At 36.7% G+C, this 19938-nt stretch overlaps 2 protein-coding genes and 1 non-coding gene across 11 annotated transcripts; 2 read left to right on the plus strand and 1 right to left on the minus strand.

The window, feature by feature from the left end:
- The first annotated feature begins 8532 nt into the window (after positions 1-8532).
- On the plus strand, positions 8533-9324 carry LOC145596921 (uncharacterized). The gene has a single exon (XM_081653113.1). The coding sequence runs from the start codon at positions 8533-8535 to the stop codon at positions 9322-9324; it is 792 nt and encodes a 263-aa protein (XP_081509239.1).
- Positions 9325-9541: 217 nt separating this feature from the next.
- LOC145597873 (serine acetyltransferase 5-like) lies at positions 9542-14973 on the plus strand. 9 transcript variants are annotated; one of them, XM_081654135.1, is made up of 3 exons: positions 9542-9757; positions 12145-12381; positions 13892-14973. In XM_081654135.1, exons 2-3 carry the CDS (start codon positions 12247-12249, stop codon positions 14813-14815), a joined length of 1059 nt encoding a protein of 352 aa, XP_081510261.1. In that variant the 5' UTR covers positions 9542-9757; positions 12145-12246; the 3' UTR covers positions 14816-14973. The 9 variants fall into 9 exon arrangements, with proteins under 9 accessions (XP_081510261.1, XP_081510260.1, XP_081510262.1 ...); XM_081654134.1 differs by having other exon boundaries at positions 12233-12381; XM_081654136.1 differs by having other exon boundaries at positions 9542-9756; positions 12242-12381.
- A 4320-nt stretch (positions 14974-19293) lies between these two features.
- LOC145599914 (small nucleolar RNA R71) lies at positions 19294-19399 on the minus strand. The gene has a single exon (XR_014104161.1). It is a non-coding gene; the product is annotated as a small nucleolar RNA R71 (small nucleolar RNA).
- Positions 19400-19938: the final 539 nt, after the last annotated feature.

The following is a 19938-nucleotide window of genomic DNA, read 5'->3' on the forward strand; positions in this document are numbered from 1 at the left end:
TAGGAAACATCACAAGACACCTCAATCGTGTAAATGCAAGCCACAAATCAATGGTCCGTATCAATGTGAACTTACAATGCAATCTAGTGTGAATAACTAGGGTGATCAAGCCTAAATCAAACACACACATGCACATAATCAATTAACCAATTTAATCACATCATCAACTCCATCAAAATCCCCAATCTACATCAATCCATTACATAATACAAGCTTAAACAAATCCCTAACCAAACAACTACTCTAGAAACATCATCAATTCAACAAACAACTAAAGTAATCAACAATCAAAGAAGAACAATAACTCTAATCAAACATCAATCATCAAATCATCAAAATCCAATCAAAATCAACAATCTAAACATGAATACTAAACAAAACAATAAATGAGATAGAGTTTAGAAATGCTCATTGATAATAGAGTAGATCTCAAATACAATTGTCACCATTGGATCTTCAATCTCTCAATCACCATTGAAATTCTTCACTTTCTCTCTCTAAAATCTACTCCTAAAACTAACCCCTAAATCTAGAGAGAGAAGCTCTCAACTAAGCTAAGAATATGATATAATTCTATTATGAAAACTTCCTACAAAAATTGGGTTCAAATAGGTATAAGAAGAGAGAGAAAATCGTCGAAATCCGATCGGAAAAGACCCACGTTGCTGCGGCCACACAACAGGGGATGTGCGCCCGCACAACCATGGTGTGCGGCCGCACATCCCTCGTGTGCGCCCGCACATTCTGCGCGTGCGGCCGCACTCAGCTGGGTTTCTTCGAATCTTCAACTCTTCAAGCTCAAGGGGTGCACACATGATTTATGATGGTGATGGAGGACAAGGTAGGCAGTAGCTAAGGATTAATATTGATGGCACACACTTCCTTTGAAAGGAGCACAAGAGAAGAACCAAGACTTGGAACTTCCACTTCTTTGCATCTTGAGCTTCCCAAAGTCCATGAACTTGATCCTAAAGCCTCTTCCACCATAATGGATCACCAAAATCACGACCCGAACCTCGTCCAATACCTACAACCACGAAAATAGAGAAAATAAAGAAGAAAAGACTAGAAAACCAACGAAAAGCACAAAAGCTACAAAATAAGAGAAGAAAGGTAAAACTAAGCAACAAAGCATAAAACTAAGCACTTATTAAGCATGAAAGCTATGAAAAGAGAATAGAAATGACCTAAATGCTCGTCAAATGTGTGCCATTTATGACACACATCAAATACCCCCAAGCTTACCTTTTGCTCGTCCTCGAGCAAAACAAAACCAAGGGAGTGGAAATGACGAGCTTAATAAAACAAACTAAAGAAGAGACGAGATGAGAATATACACTAACTCACTTTCGTAGGAATCACGGTTGTTTTTAGCTACAACAAGCCCTTTAAACCCCAAAGTCGCCTATGAGGACGAGTGAGGTCTCGTAAGGGTATCCTAAGAGTTTGACCCATAACTCTCATAATAAAACAAACAAGGCAAAGCATGAACAAGAAAACAAAATACAAGAAAAGCAAACAAATGTTCATGAAAGGACTTTTGCAAATGTACAAGTACAAGTGGATGCAAATCTTTCTAAACAAGTAAGGGAGTGCACGCTCCAAGATACCCAAGGTTGATTGAAACATAAATATGCTAAGCATAGGAACTAGCTTTCACAATCCACTTTCATCCCAAACAATCTTACCGCGTTCTTCCTAATAGCTTCAAATCGACGTCAAGTGAGCATCCCAATGATTCCACGAAGGAACCGGAAAAAGAGAATTTTTAGGCTACTCGACATCTTGACTTTTGCATCCCCTCTCCCTATTCCTAAAACTCACATTCCTCTCCACCGATGAATGACTCAACCATTTAGGTCAAAAGGTCTTTCCCCAAGGTTGTAACGTTAAGTCAAAAGGGTGAAGGTAGGCTAAAATTTAAAATTTGGTGGTTTTCCTAAAAGTGAAGCAAAGAACGGGCCCTTTCTTAGAATCACAATCAAGTAAACACCAATCCAAACAAAAATACTCACACCCCCAAGCTTATTCAAAGCTATAAACCACAAACATATACACAAAAAGCGTGAGAACGCTTCCCCCCAAGCTTAAATGGAGAATTGTCCTCAATGCTCAAAAAGGGAGATAGCTCACATCAAAATATTTTTTGAATTTTTCATTTTTCTCTTTTTTTTTTTCCTTTTATTTCTTTAATAGTGCTTTGTCCTTGCCTCTTTTAACTTTGGACGGCTTTTCGATTTTGCACTTATTTGTCCATGCCTTTTATAATGTAGGACGGCTTTTACTCATACTCATTTGCCATTATTCACAAGGAAGAAATCACACAATCTTGCTATCAGTAGAACCAAACATTTCAAATTCTCCACCACAAACTCCATCAAATATGATCAATTGCTTCACAAAAACCAAGAAAAGAAAGAAAATGAAACAAAAGGCCAAATATCTAAAGATGTGGCTTGAAAAGAAGGTATAAGGCTCAAATGGTTGCAAGAAGGCAAATGTAAACCCAAAGATAAAGAAAGAAACAAACTATCCTAAAAATGAAAAATACCACCCCGAAAAAGGTGCCTTTATCCTCCCTAAATGGTTCGGTCTCGGATTCAAGATCTATGAGTCAAGTTTCAAGATTAGGTTTGCAAAAAGTCAAGGATCCATGCCGCTCATACAAATAAGGTAGAAGGCTTGAAAAACATTGAACTCACATGATTGTAGCAAAAACTCACTATTGGTGTCAAATCGACTATAGGAAGCAACTACCAAACATGCCACAAACAAGTAGAATCCGGCTTCATGTTCCCACTAGTTCTAACCAACTACCTTAGCATGCTTTATCCTAGAATCAACCAAGCGTACTCTCAAACCGTGCACACCACTACCATTTAGGAAGAAATGCATTCAATTATACAAGTCCAAATGTTATTATGTCCAAAGCAAGAACAAAACAAAACACATTGCAAATTTGCCTTGATAGAAAGGAAAATCTTTTTGGAGTTTTTCAAAATAAGAGAAACATGGAAAAGCATATACAAAGGTGCAAAGCATATATGAATCAACATTCCACCAAACATGATAGAATACCCTCCCCCAAGCTTGAATGAGACAATACACTCAAACATAAATCATATAATCCATGGGAGGGGAAAACAAGGAGATCAATCCAACAAACCAACATATGTCCAACAAGTCATCATCCACTAGAGAAAGAGCAAAGAAAGATATTACCGGATTTGAGGTGGGTGTAAATACCCGCAAATGACCAAATTAAACCTTTCATAGCTAATTTCTCAAGAATTGAACCTTGTTTCCATGTGCTAGTAAAAATAGGAGTCAACCTTCCTTGATTCTTGATCCAAATCGAAGCACCAAAGTATATCAAGTCATGTACCTAGAAAAAGGCACACAAACATTTCCATGAGAGAAAATCTATTCTAAAAAGAAAAGGAAAATCTAATCTAAGACATGGGTTACTTCCCAAGAAAGGCTTGCTTAAGGTCCAAGCTTGACCGCTCTAGTAAAATAATAATTCAACGCACGCAAGAGCTTGTCAAATGCACTACTACACATTTCATAAGAAAGTAAGTGTGCACATGACAAAAATAAGGCATGCAACAAGCATAGTGCACACCTATGAGGAGAGAGATGCCAAGAGAAGGAAGAAGAATCAAAAGAAAACTCAACAAAATAAGAAGAAGAAGAAAAAGAGGAAGAAAAGGAAAAAGAAGGCAAACTCTCCTCAAAATATTTTTGGGTGGCATCGTCACCCTTTTCCCAAATTGGAGACAAATGAGCCACATTCAAATCTTCATAGACATAAGGATCCCCAATAGGCTTACCAATAAAGGAAGGGAGAAAAATAGGGCAATAAGGGATGTGATTGAACTTTTGAGAGAAAGGGGTATGAGAAAAGGGCAAAGGGTTAGCTACTCCCTCAACACAAGGTCTCACATCGCCAATGAGGGCATGAAAATCAATCATAGAATCCTCAAAAAAAGAACGCTCATGATCACCATCTCCTTCAAACATCCAACTCCCAAGAGGAACCACATAATCTCCTCCACTACCTTCATGAATAATAGTTCCCTCAACTTCCTTAAAGCCTTGAGTCTCAAAACCATGCATGAATGGAGGCAAATTAATTTCAAAATCATCTCTCTCCCATGAAGCATCATCAATGAACTTGCTTAAAAGGCTATAACTATTCCCTATGAACTCAACAAACACAATTGTCATAACCTCAAACGAGTCCAAAATACTCATGGATAGAAGAGTCACATTCATACACTTGAAACTCATCACATTCAACAAAGGAAGAGATGTCTAGACTTAAAATTTCATCAAACTCATTATCACTCTCGACTCTCTCTCCTTCACTCTTATGCTCAACAATAGGATCCTCACACATTCTTGGTTGCTCGAATTTACCATCATCACCCTCAACACACACATTGGATTTGTAACTTTCACACATAAGCATCAAGGATGACAATTGGCTTCCTAGCTCTTCATTTTTCCTTCTTCCCTCCTCGAGACGCTCCTCACTCTTTCTCATCATCTCCAATTGACTTCTTAAACAATTAAGAGTCGACTCTTTATTAGGCCCAAGATCATCACAAAGCTCAACATGCCTAATTTGAGTTTCTAAGGTAGCAATAAGAGATTCAAAAGGGGTAAGAGATTGAGGCTCAACAAGAGAAGAAGAAATACAACCAAAGGTGGGATCATCATCATTACAAACATGAGCATTTTCATCAAATAGGGGGTTGGGAGCATTTTCAAATGTATGAGATTTGTTAGCTTGAACATCCAACACATTATCATGAACAAAAGAGGAAATAGAATTGGAAGCATTTGTTCTAGGTTCAACTATGGGGTCATGTGACACATCATGGTAAATCATGCTAGCATTGAAATAATTAACACATTGCACATCAAAAATAGAAGCACGTTTACCCTTGTTATAAACTTCCCAAGCAAACCAAACATAAAATTTCCAAGCATCCTCAATAGAAAATGCTCTAAAATCACCATTATGCATTCCTTCAACTATGTCCCTAGTTTTCTCATTCAAACCATGATAACAAATCTCACAAGCTTCCCAAAGACTACAACAATTATAGTCAAGAAATTTCTTAAGTCTATTGAAATAATCACAAAAAGGCTCATCATCATGTTGAGAAAAAGATAGAGATGCCATTTTTACAAAGGAAACAAAAACAAAATAAAAGAAAAGTATACACAAAGACCTAGACTTAAGCAATCAAAAACACTCAAACATAGACACCGTTCCCCGGCAACGGCGCCATTTTGACGTGGGGAAAACTAGGTCGTTGGGCTAATCTTCCCTAAGCCAAACAAAATTTATAAACACTCAACAAACCTAAATACAAGTATAGAGGTAAGTCAAGGGTCGAACCCAAAGGAACGGTAATGTCTAAGTGCTTTCAATTATGTGCCTAAGCTAGGTCGAAGACAAAGGGTAAAAGAAGACACTAACAACTACTAAGACAAAGAAATCAAACAAATAAAATGCTAGGGATTAGGATTCACTTATATTAGCAATGAACAATGCAAATTGGTTTAGGAAGTTGACTAAGTCAAGCAATGTGAGGGAAAATCAATTATGCAACCAAGAGAGCATATCAAGCTATTCTCCTAGAGGTCTAACTAGCGTCAACTACGATAAACTCTAGCTAGGAAACATCACAAGACACCTCAATCGATTAAATGCAAGCCACAAATCAATGGTCCGTATCAATGTGAACTTACAATGCAATCTAGTGTGAATAACTAGGGTGATCAAGCCTAAATCAAACACACACATGCACATAATCAATTAACCAATTTAATCACATCATCAACTCCATCAAAATCCCCAATATACATCAATCCATTACATAATACAAGCTTCACCAAATCCCTAACCAAACAACTACTCTAGAAACATCATCAATTCAACAAACAACTAAAGTAATCAACAATCAAAGAAGAACAATAACTCTAATCAAACATCAATCATCAAATCATCAAAATCCAATCAAAATCAACAATCTAAACATGAATACTAAACAAAACAATAAATGAGATAGAGTTTAGAAATGCTCACTGATAATAGAGTAGATCTCAAATACAATTGTCACCATTGGATCTTCAACCTCTCAATCACCATTGAAATTCTTCACTTTCTCTCTCTAAAATCTACTCCTAAAACTAACCCCTAAATTTAGAGAGAGAAGCTCTCAACTAAGCTAAGAATATGATATAATTCTATTATGAAAACTTCCTACAAAAATTGGGTTCAAATAGGTATAAGAAGAGAGAGAAAATCGTCGAAATTCGATCGGAAAAGACCCACGTTGGTGCGGCCACACAACAGGGGATGTGCGCCCGCACAACCATGATGTGCGCCCGCACAACCATGGTGTGCGGCCGCACATCCCTCGTGTGCGCCCGCACATTCTGCGCGTGCGGCCGCACTCAGCTGGGTTTCTTCGAATCTTCAACTCTTCAAGCTCAAGGGGTGCACACATGATTTATGATGGTGATGGAGGACAAGGTAGGCAGTAGCTAAGGCTTAATATTGAGGGCACACACCTCCTTTGAAAGGAGCACAAGAGAAGAACCAAGACTTGGAACTTCCACTTCTTTGCATCTTGAGCTTCCCAAACTCCATGAACTTGATCCTAAAGCCTCTTCCACCATAATGGATCACCAAAATCACGACCCGAACCTCGTCCAATACCTACAACCACGAAAATAGAGCAAATAAAGAAGAAAAGACTAGAAAACCAACGAAAAGCACAAAAGCTACAAAATAAGAGAAGAAAGGTAAAACTAAGCAACAAAGCATAAAACTAAGCACTTATTAAGCATGAAAGCTATGAAAAGAGAATAAAAATGACCTAAATGCTCGTCAAATGTGTGCCATTTATGACACACATCAAGATTGATCACAGACAATATTCTTGTTGCTTATGAATGTTTTCATTAACTCCGGAAAAAGAAATTAGGGAAGAAAGGCTACTTGGGGTTGAAGCTTGACATGAGCAAAGCATATGACAGGGTAGAGTGGGTGTTTCTGGAAAAAATAATGATGAAATTTGGTTTCCCAGAGCAGTTTGTGAACAATATTATGAAGTGTGTCTCGTCGGCTTCTTTTGATGTCCTTGTGAATGGTCAACCTTCTCGAGTTTTTAAGCCTAGTAGAGGACTGCGGCAAGGAGATCCCATCTCTCCCTTCCTATTTATAATGTGTGCAGAAGGTTTGTCGGCCTTACTTTGTGATGCAGAAAGGAAGAAAATCATACATGGGGTGAAAATTGGTAGACATGTTGAACCAATTTCTCACTTATTTTTTGCTGATGACAGTTTGCTTTTTGTGAGGGCAAATGAAGAAGAAACAGACAGAGTCCTTGATATTCTTTCAACTTATGAGCTAGCGTCGGGTCAGAAATTGAATATGGAGAAATCGGAAGTGTCTTTTAGCCGAAACATTGATCTTGAGAAGAAAAATATGCTTCAGATGAAGTTGTCTTTTAAGGCTGTCAATGGACACGATAAATATTTAGGGCTTCCAACTTACATTGGAGGTTCTAAAAAATAGGTTTTTCAGAGTATTCAAGATAGGGTGTGGAAAAAGCTCAAAGGTTGAAGGAAAATTTCTTGTCTCAAGCCGGTAGAGAAATTCTTATTAAATCTGTTGCCTAAGCGATCCCGATCTATGCTATGTAATGTTTTTCTATCCCGGTTAGCATTCTTGATCAGGTGGAAAAAATGTGTAGAAATTTCTTTTCGGGGCAAAAAGGTGATGAAAAGAAGATGTGTTGGGTAGCTTGGAAGAAGATGTACCGGGCAAAAAATCAAGGAGGAATGGGGTTTCGAAATATGCGAGTGTTCAATAAAGCAATGTTGGCCAAGCAAGCGTGGAGAATTTTATCCAATGAGAACTCTTTAATGTCTCTAGTTCTTAAAGGTAAATATTTTCCCTCATCTTTTTTTGATGCAAAGATGGTTTCCGGCATGGGTTATACTTGGCGTTCTATCTTAAGTGTGAGGAATGTGGTTGAAAAAGGTGTTAGGAAGGTTATTGGTGGGGGTAGTAGTATCAATATTTGGGAGGATCCTTGGGTCCCTACACTCCCAAAGTTTCGTGTTTTATCTGCCAAGGGGGAAGGGGATGATGTGCCTACATTTGTGAATGAACTTTGGGTTGATAGAAGCTGGAATACGGTTTGGTTGCAGGAGCTTTTCACTGAGAGGGAAGTCAATGATATTTGTAGCTCCCCGATTCCATTGTTTGATAGCCCAGATGAATGGTGCTGGCATTATTCGAAGGATGGTTTCTACAACGTTAAGAGTGCGTATAATTTATTGATTGAAGAGGAAGAATTAAGCAGAGCTTCGTCATCTAATGTCCCTCCTTCTTTCAATTGGAAGACCATATGGAAAATTAATCTCCCTCAAAAGATTAAGTTTTTTGCTTAGAGATGCATTAAGAATGCCATCCCTGTGCGTATGTGTTTGGCTGCTAGAGGTATGGAGATTGAATACATCTGCCCAATGTGTGGGGAAGTAGAAGAATCCATTATGCACATGCTGCTCCTCTGTTCGAAATCAGCCATGATATGGAAACACTCGGTTATGAGGTTAGACACTAGTGGTGAAGAAGATGGATGCTTTCGTAGGTGGTGTGCTAACAAGAGTGATAATGTAAAGGAGCTGAAGTGGTGGGACATTTTTTGGAGCATTGCGTGGGGTGTGTGGCTGCAACGAAATCGCTGGGTCTTTGAAAAGAAATTGAAACCTGAGTATGAATTACTTCACAAGGCTATGGGGCTTGTTGGTGAGTTTGAAGAGGCATCTAAATTGAATTCCCCTGCTGTACTGAGTCAGAATTTGGGTTCGGTGTGGAAGGCACCTGCTGCAGGAGCATACAAACTAAACACTGATGCAAATTTCAGTGTGCAGCAGCTGCTTGGTGTGGGAGGCGTGCTTAGGGATGCTGATGGGTCGGTACTGATGGCCTACTGCTCCACTCTTAGGGGCAGTTATGGAGTGGACTTGGGTGAAGCGATTGCAATGCGGCAAAGCCTTGGGATTGCCCTTGAAGCCGGCTTCAGAAATTTTGTGCTTGAGACCGATAACATCAAATTGTTCCATCACATGAAGAAGGGTATCATCCTTCAGAACGATTTTGGTAATTTGATTAGGGATATTCTTAGGCTTGTTTCTCAATGTTTTTCTTGCTCTTTCTCCTTTGTGAAGAGATTGGGTAATGGTGTTGCCCATGGCTTAGCTATGTTAAGTAGTACTTTTAGTGAATATTGAGTTTGGTTAGAGGAGTATCCCCCGGAAATTCATGGGGAAGTTTGTAATGATCTTGATCTTTTGATGAATGAATAAATGGCTAAGCTTTGGTTGTGTCAAAAAAAAAAAAAAATCGATACATAAATAGACAAATGGTGGAAAAAAATTTGACCATGTCAAATACATATGAAGGAATATAAGTATTTTCCAAATCTTATTAAGGCACACCACCCGATTTTACAATTGGAGTTAATGGACTTGTGAAAAAGAAGGGAGAAAAAAAAAAAACATTACATGCGTGCCACCAATTTTCCTTTCTAAATATTCATTTTTCATTTGTCTTTTTTGGCCCTTTCGGAGTTTTTCACTTCTACGCTGCACCTCTCTCTCCCTCTATCTATCCACCATTGAAGCAGCTTCACGCTTTCTCTTCTCCATTGAAGAATATTCTGTGGTAAGATTCGTTTATTTTTCTTTTATAATCGAATATCAATTTCATAATCTAGCGTTTATCGTTGATTTAATTATTAGTATAGTCAATTGAAGGGTTCATCTTAGCTGGATTATTAAATTATTGATTATAATTACTCAAGTTATGAAAGATTATAGTGAGCAATTTTGTTGATTATCGTAAGCGAGAGGGATTTTATGTGATTTTGGAACCTAATTTGATGAATGAAATCAAGTTTGGTTGGCTGCTAATGTGTTGCATGCTTTTTTTTTTTTTTTTTTTTTGTAATCCTTCATTGTTTGGATGGAAGTATGAAATTGGATTTTTTTTTTTTTTTTTTTTCACTAATCTCAGGGCATTATTTCTCATATCCCAACTCAGGGTTGGGTTCGATTACGATTGAATTTAAAATTAAACAACAATTTGATTGTTATCATTATAAATTGACAAGAATTAAATCATTAGTTGATATAAATCAATTAGATATATAAAATGGTTGATGGTTTACATTGTTATCATTTTGTATCTGACAAAATTTGATAATTCAATCTAGTTAAGCATTTATACCTATATGAATTACAGTTCAGAATGGGTAGGAAATATAAGAGGATTTGTTATTTGAAATGTTAAAATCTTGTTACCAAGAAAATTCCTTCTTTTAATCCTCCTCCACTTCAAGAGAAATTTGAAATCCATCTCCACTCCTATAAAGTGAACAAAATATTCCTCGAAATCTATCACACAATTTTTTTTTTTTGGTTTGAATGAAAGTTTATTAGGTTTTGTGTTTATTTAGTACGTGGTGGTGGTGTCCTACCACTGCTAAGTTCTTAAGTTCACTACTACTTTTAATTTTCTTTTGCTCATGTATTTCTTCATCTTTCTAGTTTGTATTGCTTTTCTGGATTTATTTTTGTTGATTTTATTTTTAGTCTTATGTGGGGATTTTGGCTTATACTTGATATGATATTATTAATGTTGGGTTCTTGTTGTTAAATACTTGTATACTATTGGGTTTTTTGTTGACATTGTTTTGTTATTGTTTTATGTCTAATTAGTTTGTGATTAAGGGGTGATTTGTCTTATTATATTTGACCTATATATTTGTTTTCGATTGAAAATTTTATGATACAAATGTTCTTGTAGATCTTACAAGCATGACCAGATTGTGTACTATGATTTTGGCTTTGATTTAAAGTTTGAATATGTTTTTAATTCTCATGTCTCTATTAAATTTATATTAGCAAACTGAAGAATTTCGAAAGAAAAGCTTGTAGAAATGATTTGAATATCTTCTGTTTGGTAATAAAAATTGTATTTTGTATTGGATTGATACGTATTAGTTTTGGCTTATTCCCTTGTAAGTAAAGAATTTAATGCTACCCCGTTGTGGAAATATTATATCCGTCCTTGATATTATAGGATTAGAAGTTTTCGACCAACATTTCTGTGATAAAATAAGAAAATAATTTAATGGGACAAATCCATGTCAAGATGCATACTTTGACATGTATCTCTTCTTTTCATCTCTAATACCAATTATCTTTAATTTGGCTTCAACTTTGATGTTCCCTATGATTAATAAATTAGTACTAGTATATTTTAAGGCTGAAATGTTAGAATGTTTTGATGGTAGTAAATTTGTTTTGGAATTGTCTCCCCCCCCCCCCCCCCCATACACACACACACCCAACCTTGTCATAAAATTAATGTAACTTACATACTTGATATTATTCCAAAAATACCTCACTGCTTGCTTTGAATCTATGTTTGAAAGACTTTCTTAATCAAAAGGGTAATAGGAGTTCTTACAAGACAACCTCTAGAGCCTAAACTATTTATCATGGCCATGTTTGGACTTATACACAGCTAGTGGCACTTTCTAATTAACTTTAAAAGAGTTTTACAAAAGAGCAGAATTAATGTCAAATATTGCTATAAATTCTTGAAATGGGAAGGATCATTGATGTCAAACTTGAATTTTCTACACAGTTAACCAAAAAAAGGTTATATGATAAACAGCTTGAGAACGACTTAATAAGTTTTCAAGATGGAGGGAGCAACTTTGAGTGAGACAAGAATTTTTTAATGTTGACCATACAAACACAAATAATGACCGACAAACAAACAAAGTGACATTTAGTGGATTTTCTCTAATCATCCATTATTGGGGCTTATTATTATAGATGACAAAGAATTTCACTGATGTGTTTAAGCGATTGTTTTATTTTTTTTACTAACATGTGATTAAAGATAACAACTGTCAATTTGCCCTATGGAGACCGGTAAAAAAAATTTTTTAGCTGAAATCGAAGTACCTCGTGTTAGCTAGGCTTAGATGATCCTGTCGAACTCTTGCCCACTTTATCTCAACACCAATTCTTAATTAGGTTGCTTGGGAATTTGGATATTGGACAAGCATCCCATTAAGAAGAAACCTAGGATCTTTTGAAAAAAATTTCTCTCACCATTTCACAGTGTCATCCGGACAGATGTTGGCGGTTTCATATGCCATTCCATCTATCTGCATTAACAGATTTTATGTCCGAGATTTTTCAAGTGATCTCCAACCGGCCTATCACCACCTTAAATACAAGAAGAGATTCAGGTGCTGCTCCACCAATCAGGTTCCTTGTAATCTCTCTTGTAGTTAGGTTAGGGTTTTCCTATTCTAATTACATTTGTTCATTATATGTTAAAAATCTGCATGTACATTGATAAGCTGAAACCTTTAGATTCAATCATTTTATAATTTTAAATTCTTAAATTGTTATTAAAATGCTTGTGGTTTACTTGTTTGAAAATTATATCTATAGCATCATATCACATGCCAGCAACAATGATACCTTGTGCTCATTGTGTGCTTATAATGTTTGAGAATCATTCTAGTGATAGGATGCAGAAAGTACAATTTGAATAAGACAACAGTTAATGTTTTATTTCACACTATATGTTAATTATGAGGTGAATTGCCATTTAGTTAGATGATACTTTTAATGTTTTATAAGTCTCACATTAGCATAAATAACATTCTGTAAGTTTTATTTTAGTCTTAGGCTCTTACCTTTCTGATTGATCTTGGTCCCTTAAAAAATGTGTATTATGCGTTTTGCTCATGATGTGTCTTGGTTGTCTCATAATAGTGAAATTTCACTATTCCATTTAGATACAAAAGGAATAGTGAAATTTTTATTTTTTCTGAATAAGGAATATATGCCCCCTAAGCTGTTCCTCACCAAAAATCTCCTCTTCTAGGCCAAAAACAGCACATAGCCCATGTCACCTTAAGCCACCTTGTTTGAAATAGTTGAAGGACAGATCATCACAAGAACTATGATTGATTACTATGGTTATTAGAGTCTGAGATAGCTTTGGATTCAGATTGTTAAGCTAAGACAAGATCTCATGGATATAGTCATATAACAACTTTGGAAAATGACATTTAAGTTTTTTTTTTTATTTGGATGAAATCATGGATTGATTGTCCTTTTCTCTTTCTTGGCATGGACTGGAATGGTTTTCCAAGAGATTGATTGTTTCCAGCTTCTAGACTGACACCGTATAAGATAGAGATATGATCAATTTGATATGCTGGTGCAAATACCACTGGTATAAAAAACCTTGTAATATCGTTTTTGCCAATTCAACATAGTTGGTACTTGGTCGCGGATATAGAAACTGCACGAAGAGCAAGTAGAGATACCACTGAGGGGATTGGCAGATTAATACTTAATCTATAATCCTCAAAAAATTTCTCAACTAGTGTCTTTATTTTTACATATTTAGCAACACTGTCCACAATGTTGCCTGATTTATTATTTGTGACATTGTGGGTGTTATTTTTCTTAACTTGGTACCTCCAAAGTACCATTTTTTTTTATTTGAGAGAACCTTCTATGAACTGATAAAAGAATGATGTTGTTTTGCTTTAAGAAGCAATAATATGTTAGGTCAATGTCTGTGTTATGCATGCATGGATGTTGTAGTATGTTATGAGCCAACTATTAATTTTGGACCTTAGCACTTTAAGCATATATAGAAAATCATTTTGGGACTAAGGCTTTGTTGTTGTATTTGAACATTTACAGTTTTTTAGTGTTAGATTTGTTTCTGACAATTTTTGTTCAAACCTCCCAGCAGGAAAATTGCAGCTTAGGCTCTGCCGCCCATCTTCCTACAATGCCAGGTGGGGAATTCAATGTGCCTCCATCAGTGCCTCAGCTGCCAGCAGAGTCCAATGCAAATGATGAGGCTTGGTTGTGGGCTCAGATCAAGGCTGAAGCCCGTCGTGATGCTGATTCTGAGCCTGCACTTGCTTCCTACCTCTACTCCACAATCCTTTCTCACTCCTCTCTTGAACGATCGCTCTCCTTTCACCTAGGCAACAAGCTTTGCTCCTCAACTTTGCTGTCAACCCTCCTATATGACCTCTTCCTTAACATCTTATCTTCTGATTCTTCACTGCTTGCCGCTGTTGTTGCTGATTTACGTGCTGCCAGAGTCCGTGACCCGGCTTGTGTCTCCTTTTCTCACTGCCTTCTCAATTACAAGGGCTTCTTAGCATGTCAATCTCACCGTGTGGCCCACAAGCTCTGGAATCAGGATAGACGCCCCCTTGCTCTTGCCCTTCACTCCAGAATATCCGATGTCTTTGCTGTTGACATCCACCCTGCTGCTAGAATTGGAAAGGGGATCCTCTTCGATCATGCCACTGGGGTAGTTATTGGAGAGACAGCAACAATTGGTGACAACTGTTCGATTTTACACCATGTAACTCTTGGGGGAACTGGAAAAGCGGGAGGTGATCGTCACCCCAAGGTTGGGGATGGAGTTTTAATAGGTGCTGGGGCAACAATCTTGGGTAATGTGAGGATTGGTGACGGGGCAAAGATAGGGGCTGGATCAGTGGTGCTGATTGATGTTCCTCCGAGAACAACAGCTGTGGGGAACCCGGCAAGATTAGTCGGAGGGAAAGAGAAACCGTCACAGAATGCAGATGTGCCAGGAGAGTCTATGGATCATACCTCATTTATTTCAGAGTGGTCAGATTATATCATATGATATGATAAATAGATTGTTATATCATATGATGATTCATCTATGTACAAATTCTTGTTTACACTTCCCCTGTAGGCTGTAGTTATGTCCTCGTTTTAAAATAGTTATACCATTTTGAATCATTACATTTGAATTTATAACTAATCTATTAGTTTTGACCATATATTTGAGTTGTCAGGAATAGCCCCAAAATGTAAAAAACAATATTAACCTTTTGAAACTTAACTAATTAAAAAACTAGATACATTTTTTTTTTTTTTTGAAGAGGAAAAAACTAGATACATTTGTAACTTAACTAATTAATAATTGGGATCTATTCAAAAAAATAATTAATAATTGGGACACACTTACACGTATACATTCTATGCTTAATCATGTGTTAAACTAATCAAAGAGTTGTTTATTCATGCATACTGATGAAATTGTTATGAAAATATCTATTATGGATGACTATTATCCCATGTACTATTTAGAATATTCTAGAGTTGGGTATTTGGTCTTATCCATTGATGGAACCCTAGGCAATGTACATCTATATATATCCCGTACTAGATGAAATATGAAATACAACGTAACAATCTTCACTCATCTCTCTGTATTTTCTCTTCCATATTTAACACGTTATCAGCACCATAGCCATAAAAAAAAAAAAAAAAAAAAAAAAAAAAAAAAAAAAAAAACTTGTATTGATTATTTATGAGTGAATATATTGATACAATTTGCCTAACTTCGTATGAATATTTAGGTGATCTGTTTAATCCATGTCAATTTTTCTCTCTAATCTTCTACTTGTATAGTAATATGTATGATATTGTAGATGCTGGATCGTCACAATTTGACTATTATTATTTTATGTATAGCTATGTATTATTTTAGCTTGACTATATTTTACGAATGCGTAAAAGATAAATGTTGCGAGTATAGGAGTACATGTATAATGTTGTTAATTTGGCTAATAACGTTTAATATATACTTTTGGATGCTATTCATATATACTTATCTTTTAATATTATTTTGTATAGTGAAAAATTGTCGAATCTTGCGAAGCTTGAATTTGTGGCCCTTGATATTACCGGAAAGAATTATTTATCATGGGTGTTAGATGCTGAAATACACCTAGATGCTAAAGGGCTTGGTGAAACAATCAAAGAGGCTAATGAGACAACACCTCAAGATAAGGCTGAGGCCATGATGTCTGGAATTACATGGAACCGAAATCAAATCGACATCGATGATGTTTTTGCATGCAATGTAGCATTAGATGTTATGGATAATAATGAGGATCATGAACCAAAATCCATTGAAGAATGTAGACAAAGAAATGATTGGCCAAAATTGAAAGAAGCAATTGAAACAGAATTAAAATCTCTTAGAAAAAGGAAAGTATTCGGACCTGTAGTCCGTACACTTGAAGGTGTAAATCCAGTGGGATACAAATGGGTCTTTGTGCAAAAGAAAAATGAAAAGGGTGAAGTTGTAAGATATAAGGCACGGTTAGTTGCACAAGGGTTCTCACAAAGACCTGGTATTGATTATGAAGAGACATATTTTCCTGTGGTGGATGAAACTACTTTTTAGATTTTTGATTAGTCTGGCAATAAGAGAAGGACTTGACTTACGTTTGATGGATATAGTCACAACTTATTTATATGGCCCACTGGATAATGACATTTACATGAAGCTCCCAGAAGGATTCAAGCTGCCAGAAGCAGCAAAATCTAGTTCTCGAGAACATTTCTGTATTAAATTGAACAAATCTCTTTATAGATTGAAACAATCTGGGCGAATGTGGTATAACCGTCAAAGTGAGTATTTGTTGAAAGAAGGTTATAAGAATGATCCTATCAGCCCATGTATTTTTATAAAGAAATTTGGATCGGGATTTGTTATAATTGCAGTGTATGTTGATGATTTGAATGTCATTGGAACTCCTGAAGAGATTTCAGTGACTGTCAATTATTTAAAGAAAGAGTTCGAAATGAAAGATCTAGGAAAGACAAAATTCTGCTTGGGGATACAAATAGAGCACCTAGAGAATGGAGTCCTTGTGCATCAATCAACATACATAGAAAAGGTTCTTAAAAGATTTTCTATGAATACAGCACATCCATTGAGCAGCCCTATGGTTGTAAGATCACTTGAAGTAGAGAAAGATCCATTCCGTCCTCGGGAAAATGATAAAGAAATTCTTGGTCCTGAAGTACCGTATCTTAGTGCAATTGGAGCACTAATGTACTTTGCAAGTCATACACGACCCGACATATCATTTTCAGGTAATTTATTAGCAAGGTTTAGTTGATGAGTGACATTTATGGCACTCATTTGATCTCTTTTTGGATAAATTTCATTTCATTTTATAACTCTTTCCTTTAGCTTTCCTTAGTTTTTCTCTTTATTTCCTTACTTTGTGCTTTTCGTAGTTAGTTTCTCTATTTTGTGCATTTTCTTGTTTATTCGTTGTTTTTCTCTATTATTTGTTTGTTTTCTTTTGTTTGTAGGTTATGATCGATCATCCAAAGATTTTCGAGTTTCCCTTCAACAATTATCATTGCTTTTGATGCCTTGTGCTAGTATTTTGAGCTTCAAGTCAAGAGGAACTCGGAGGGAAAGTTTCAAGACCGGTCACGCAAGTGGTCGGGGCACCATCTATGCCTTGTACCCATCAAAATGTCTATAACTTGCTGCCTACTTCGATGTTCATAACCATCATCAAAGTTGTGTGCTCTAGATGATCAAGGATGAAGAAGGGGAGGAGGAGACCCAGATTGGTGCGGGCGCTAAAGGGGTTCGTGCGGCCGCACAAGTGGCGCATGCGGCCGCACAGGAGGCGCGTGGGGGCGCACCCCCCTGGGTTTGTGTCCGTGCGCCTCCTGTTCTCCCCTATGTGCGGCCGCACCTACATGGGTCTATGTTTGGATGTCATAATCGACTTCTCTCTCCTATATATAGTCTTTCCTTCTATTTTTAGTGAGGATGATCAGGAAGAATTAGAATAGAATTAGAATTAGTTTTGGATCAAATTAGAGAGGTTTTTAGAGAGAGAAACTCTAGGTTTTGGAGAGAAAATTTCATGGTGGATTGTTGATGATTGAAGCTTTAGTTCCTTTGATCCTTGATCAAGATTGTAAGATCTCCTTTCCTCTAATTCAATCTTTAGTTAATCTTTAGTTTGATTTCAATTGTTTTGTTAAATGTTCAAGTTTGATTGAAGTTTGATTGATTTGTGATTTGATTATAGTTGTTCAATTTGATCATGATGAATTTGTTGTTTAGCTTTGTTTTGATCTTGATTTCTATGGATTGTGAGTAGTTAGATTGCTAGGGTAATGGTGAAGCATGTATAAATAATGGATTGATGCTAATTGGGAAAATTGATGGAGTTGATGATGTAATTAAATTTGGTTGATGATCATATGCGTGTGTGTGATTAATTAAAGAGTAGCTAACTTTGATTGTTGCACTAGATTACATTGTAAGTTCACATTGATACAGACCATTGATTTGTGGCTTGCATTTACACGATTGAGATGTCTTGTGATGTTTCCTAGCTAGAGTTTATCGTAGTTAACGCTAGTTAGACCTCTAGGAGAATAGCTTGATATGCTCTATTGGTTGCATGATTGATCTTCCCTCACATTGCTTGACTTAGCCAATTTAACCTCCCAATTAGTTGATTCCAATATGACTACATTTGGATCCTAGCCCTAGTACTTATTACATTTGATTTCTTCTCGTTTGTTTGCCGTGCTTGTCTTAGTATAGATTTCACACCCTATCTCTAGATTCGGGATAGCTTGACTATAGACAATAGACTATAGCCAACCATTCCTTTGGGTTTGACCCTCGACTTACCGTTATACCTATATAGGGGTGTGTTGAATGTTTATAAATATTGTTTGACCTTGGGTAGGGGTTAGCCCCAACGACCTAGCTTCAACCCTCGTCAAAATGGCGCCGTTGCCGGGGAGTGGTGTCGTGATTGTGTATTGTTGTTGAGTCTATTCCATCTATTTGAAAAATACAAAAAGATTTTCCTTTAGGCTACACTTGTAGCTGTGCTACTAATAATTTTGATTGAGATTGTGTGCAAGTGAACATGGGAGAAGCTCAAAGGTAGACATTGAAGGAATTAGGCACTCCGGGTGCTTACAAGTATGAGAGCGGGATTGCTCCATTATTGATCCCGGATGGTGATTTTGAAATCAAACCGGCTATGATCACCTTGATTGAGAGGAAACAATATGGTGGTACAAAAAGTGAAAATCCTCTCAACCATCTCAAGGATTTTGAGAAGTATTGTAATACAATCATGGTAGCCGGAGTTGCACAAGAATATATAAGGCTCAAGTTGCTTCCCTTCTCTCTCATTGGAAGAGCTTTAGAGTGGTTGGACAAGGAGGTAAAGCCAAGGTCCCTTAGGACGTGGGATGAAGTCACAAAGGCTTTCTTATCTTGCTTTTTCCCATAAAAGAAGACGACGGAATCAAGGACTTTGATCCAAAATTTCAAGCAAGGGCCTAGTGAGAGTCTCTATGAAGTATAAGAGAGATATAAGGATTACCAAAGGGAATGCCCTCACCACGGAATTCCAACCTATCAAATTATACAAATCTTCTATGGTGGGTTGACTTCTCATGGAAGAGCAAGCTTAGATGCCGGAGCCGGAGGCACAATAATGAGCAAAACGGAAGAAGAAGTGGTGGATGCAATAGATGAAGTGGTGCGACATTATATGAATTGGCAAGAAGTGGAGAAAGAGCCAACTAGCGAGGGGTGCTCAATCGAACAACTCAATGCCATTAATGACTTGACCACTTTAATTGCGGATTTAGGGAAAGAGGTTGTATCACTCAAAGCAAAGCTTGAGAAGCCACCTTCGCAAGCTCCGATTCTTCCTTCCCAAATTAAGGGGAGAGGTACACCTTCTTACCTTAACTCTAATTCTTCTTCTTGTTGCAGGATAAGAGAATGCTTGGTTTGTGATTTATGTGGAAAAAATGATCATATTGCTTCTAATTGCCCAAATGTTCCTTGTGATAGATATGATGGATATGAGAATGTGCATGTGAATTGTGATGATAATAATGATTTTGGACCTAGATTTAATGCTCAAAAGAATGTTGGGA

The sequence above is a fragment of the Chenopodium album genome, chromosome 20 (assembly GCF_948465745.1).
Source record: "Chenopodium album chromosome 20, dcCheAlbu1.1, whole genome shotgun sequence".
In the NCBI taxonomy this organism is placed as follows: Eukaryota; Viridiplantae; Streptophyta; class Magnoliopsida; order Caryophyllales; family Amaranthaceae; genus Chenopodium; species Chenopodium album.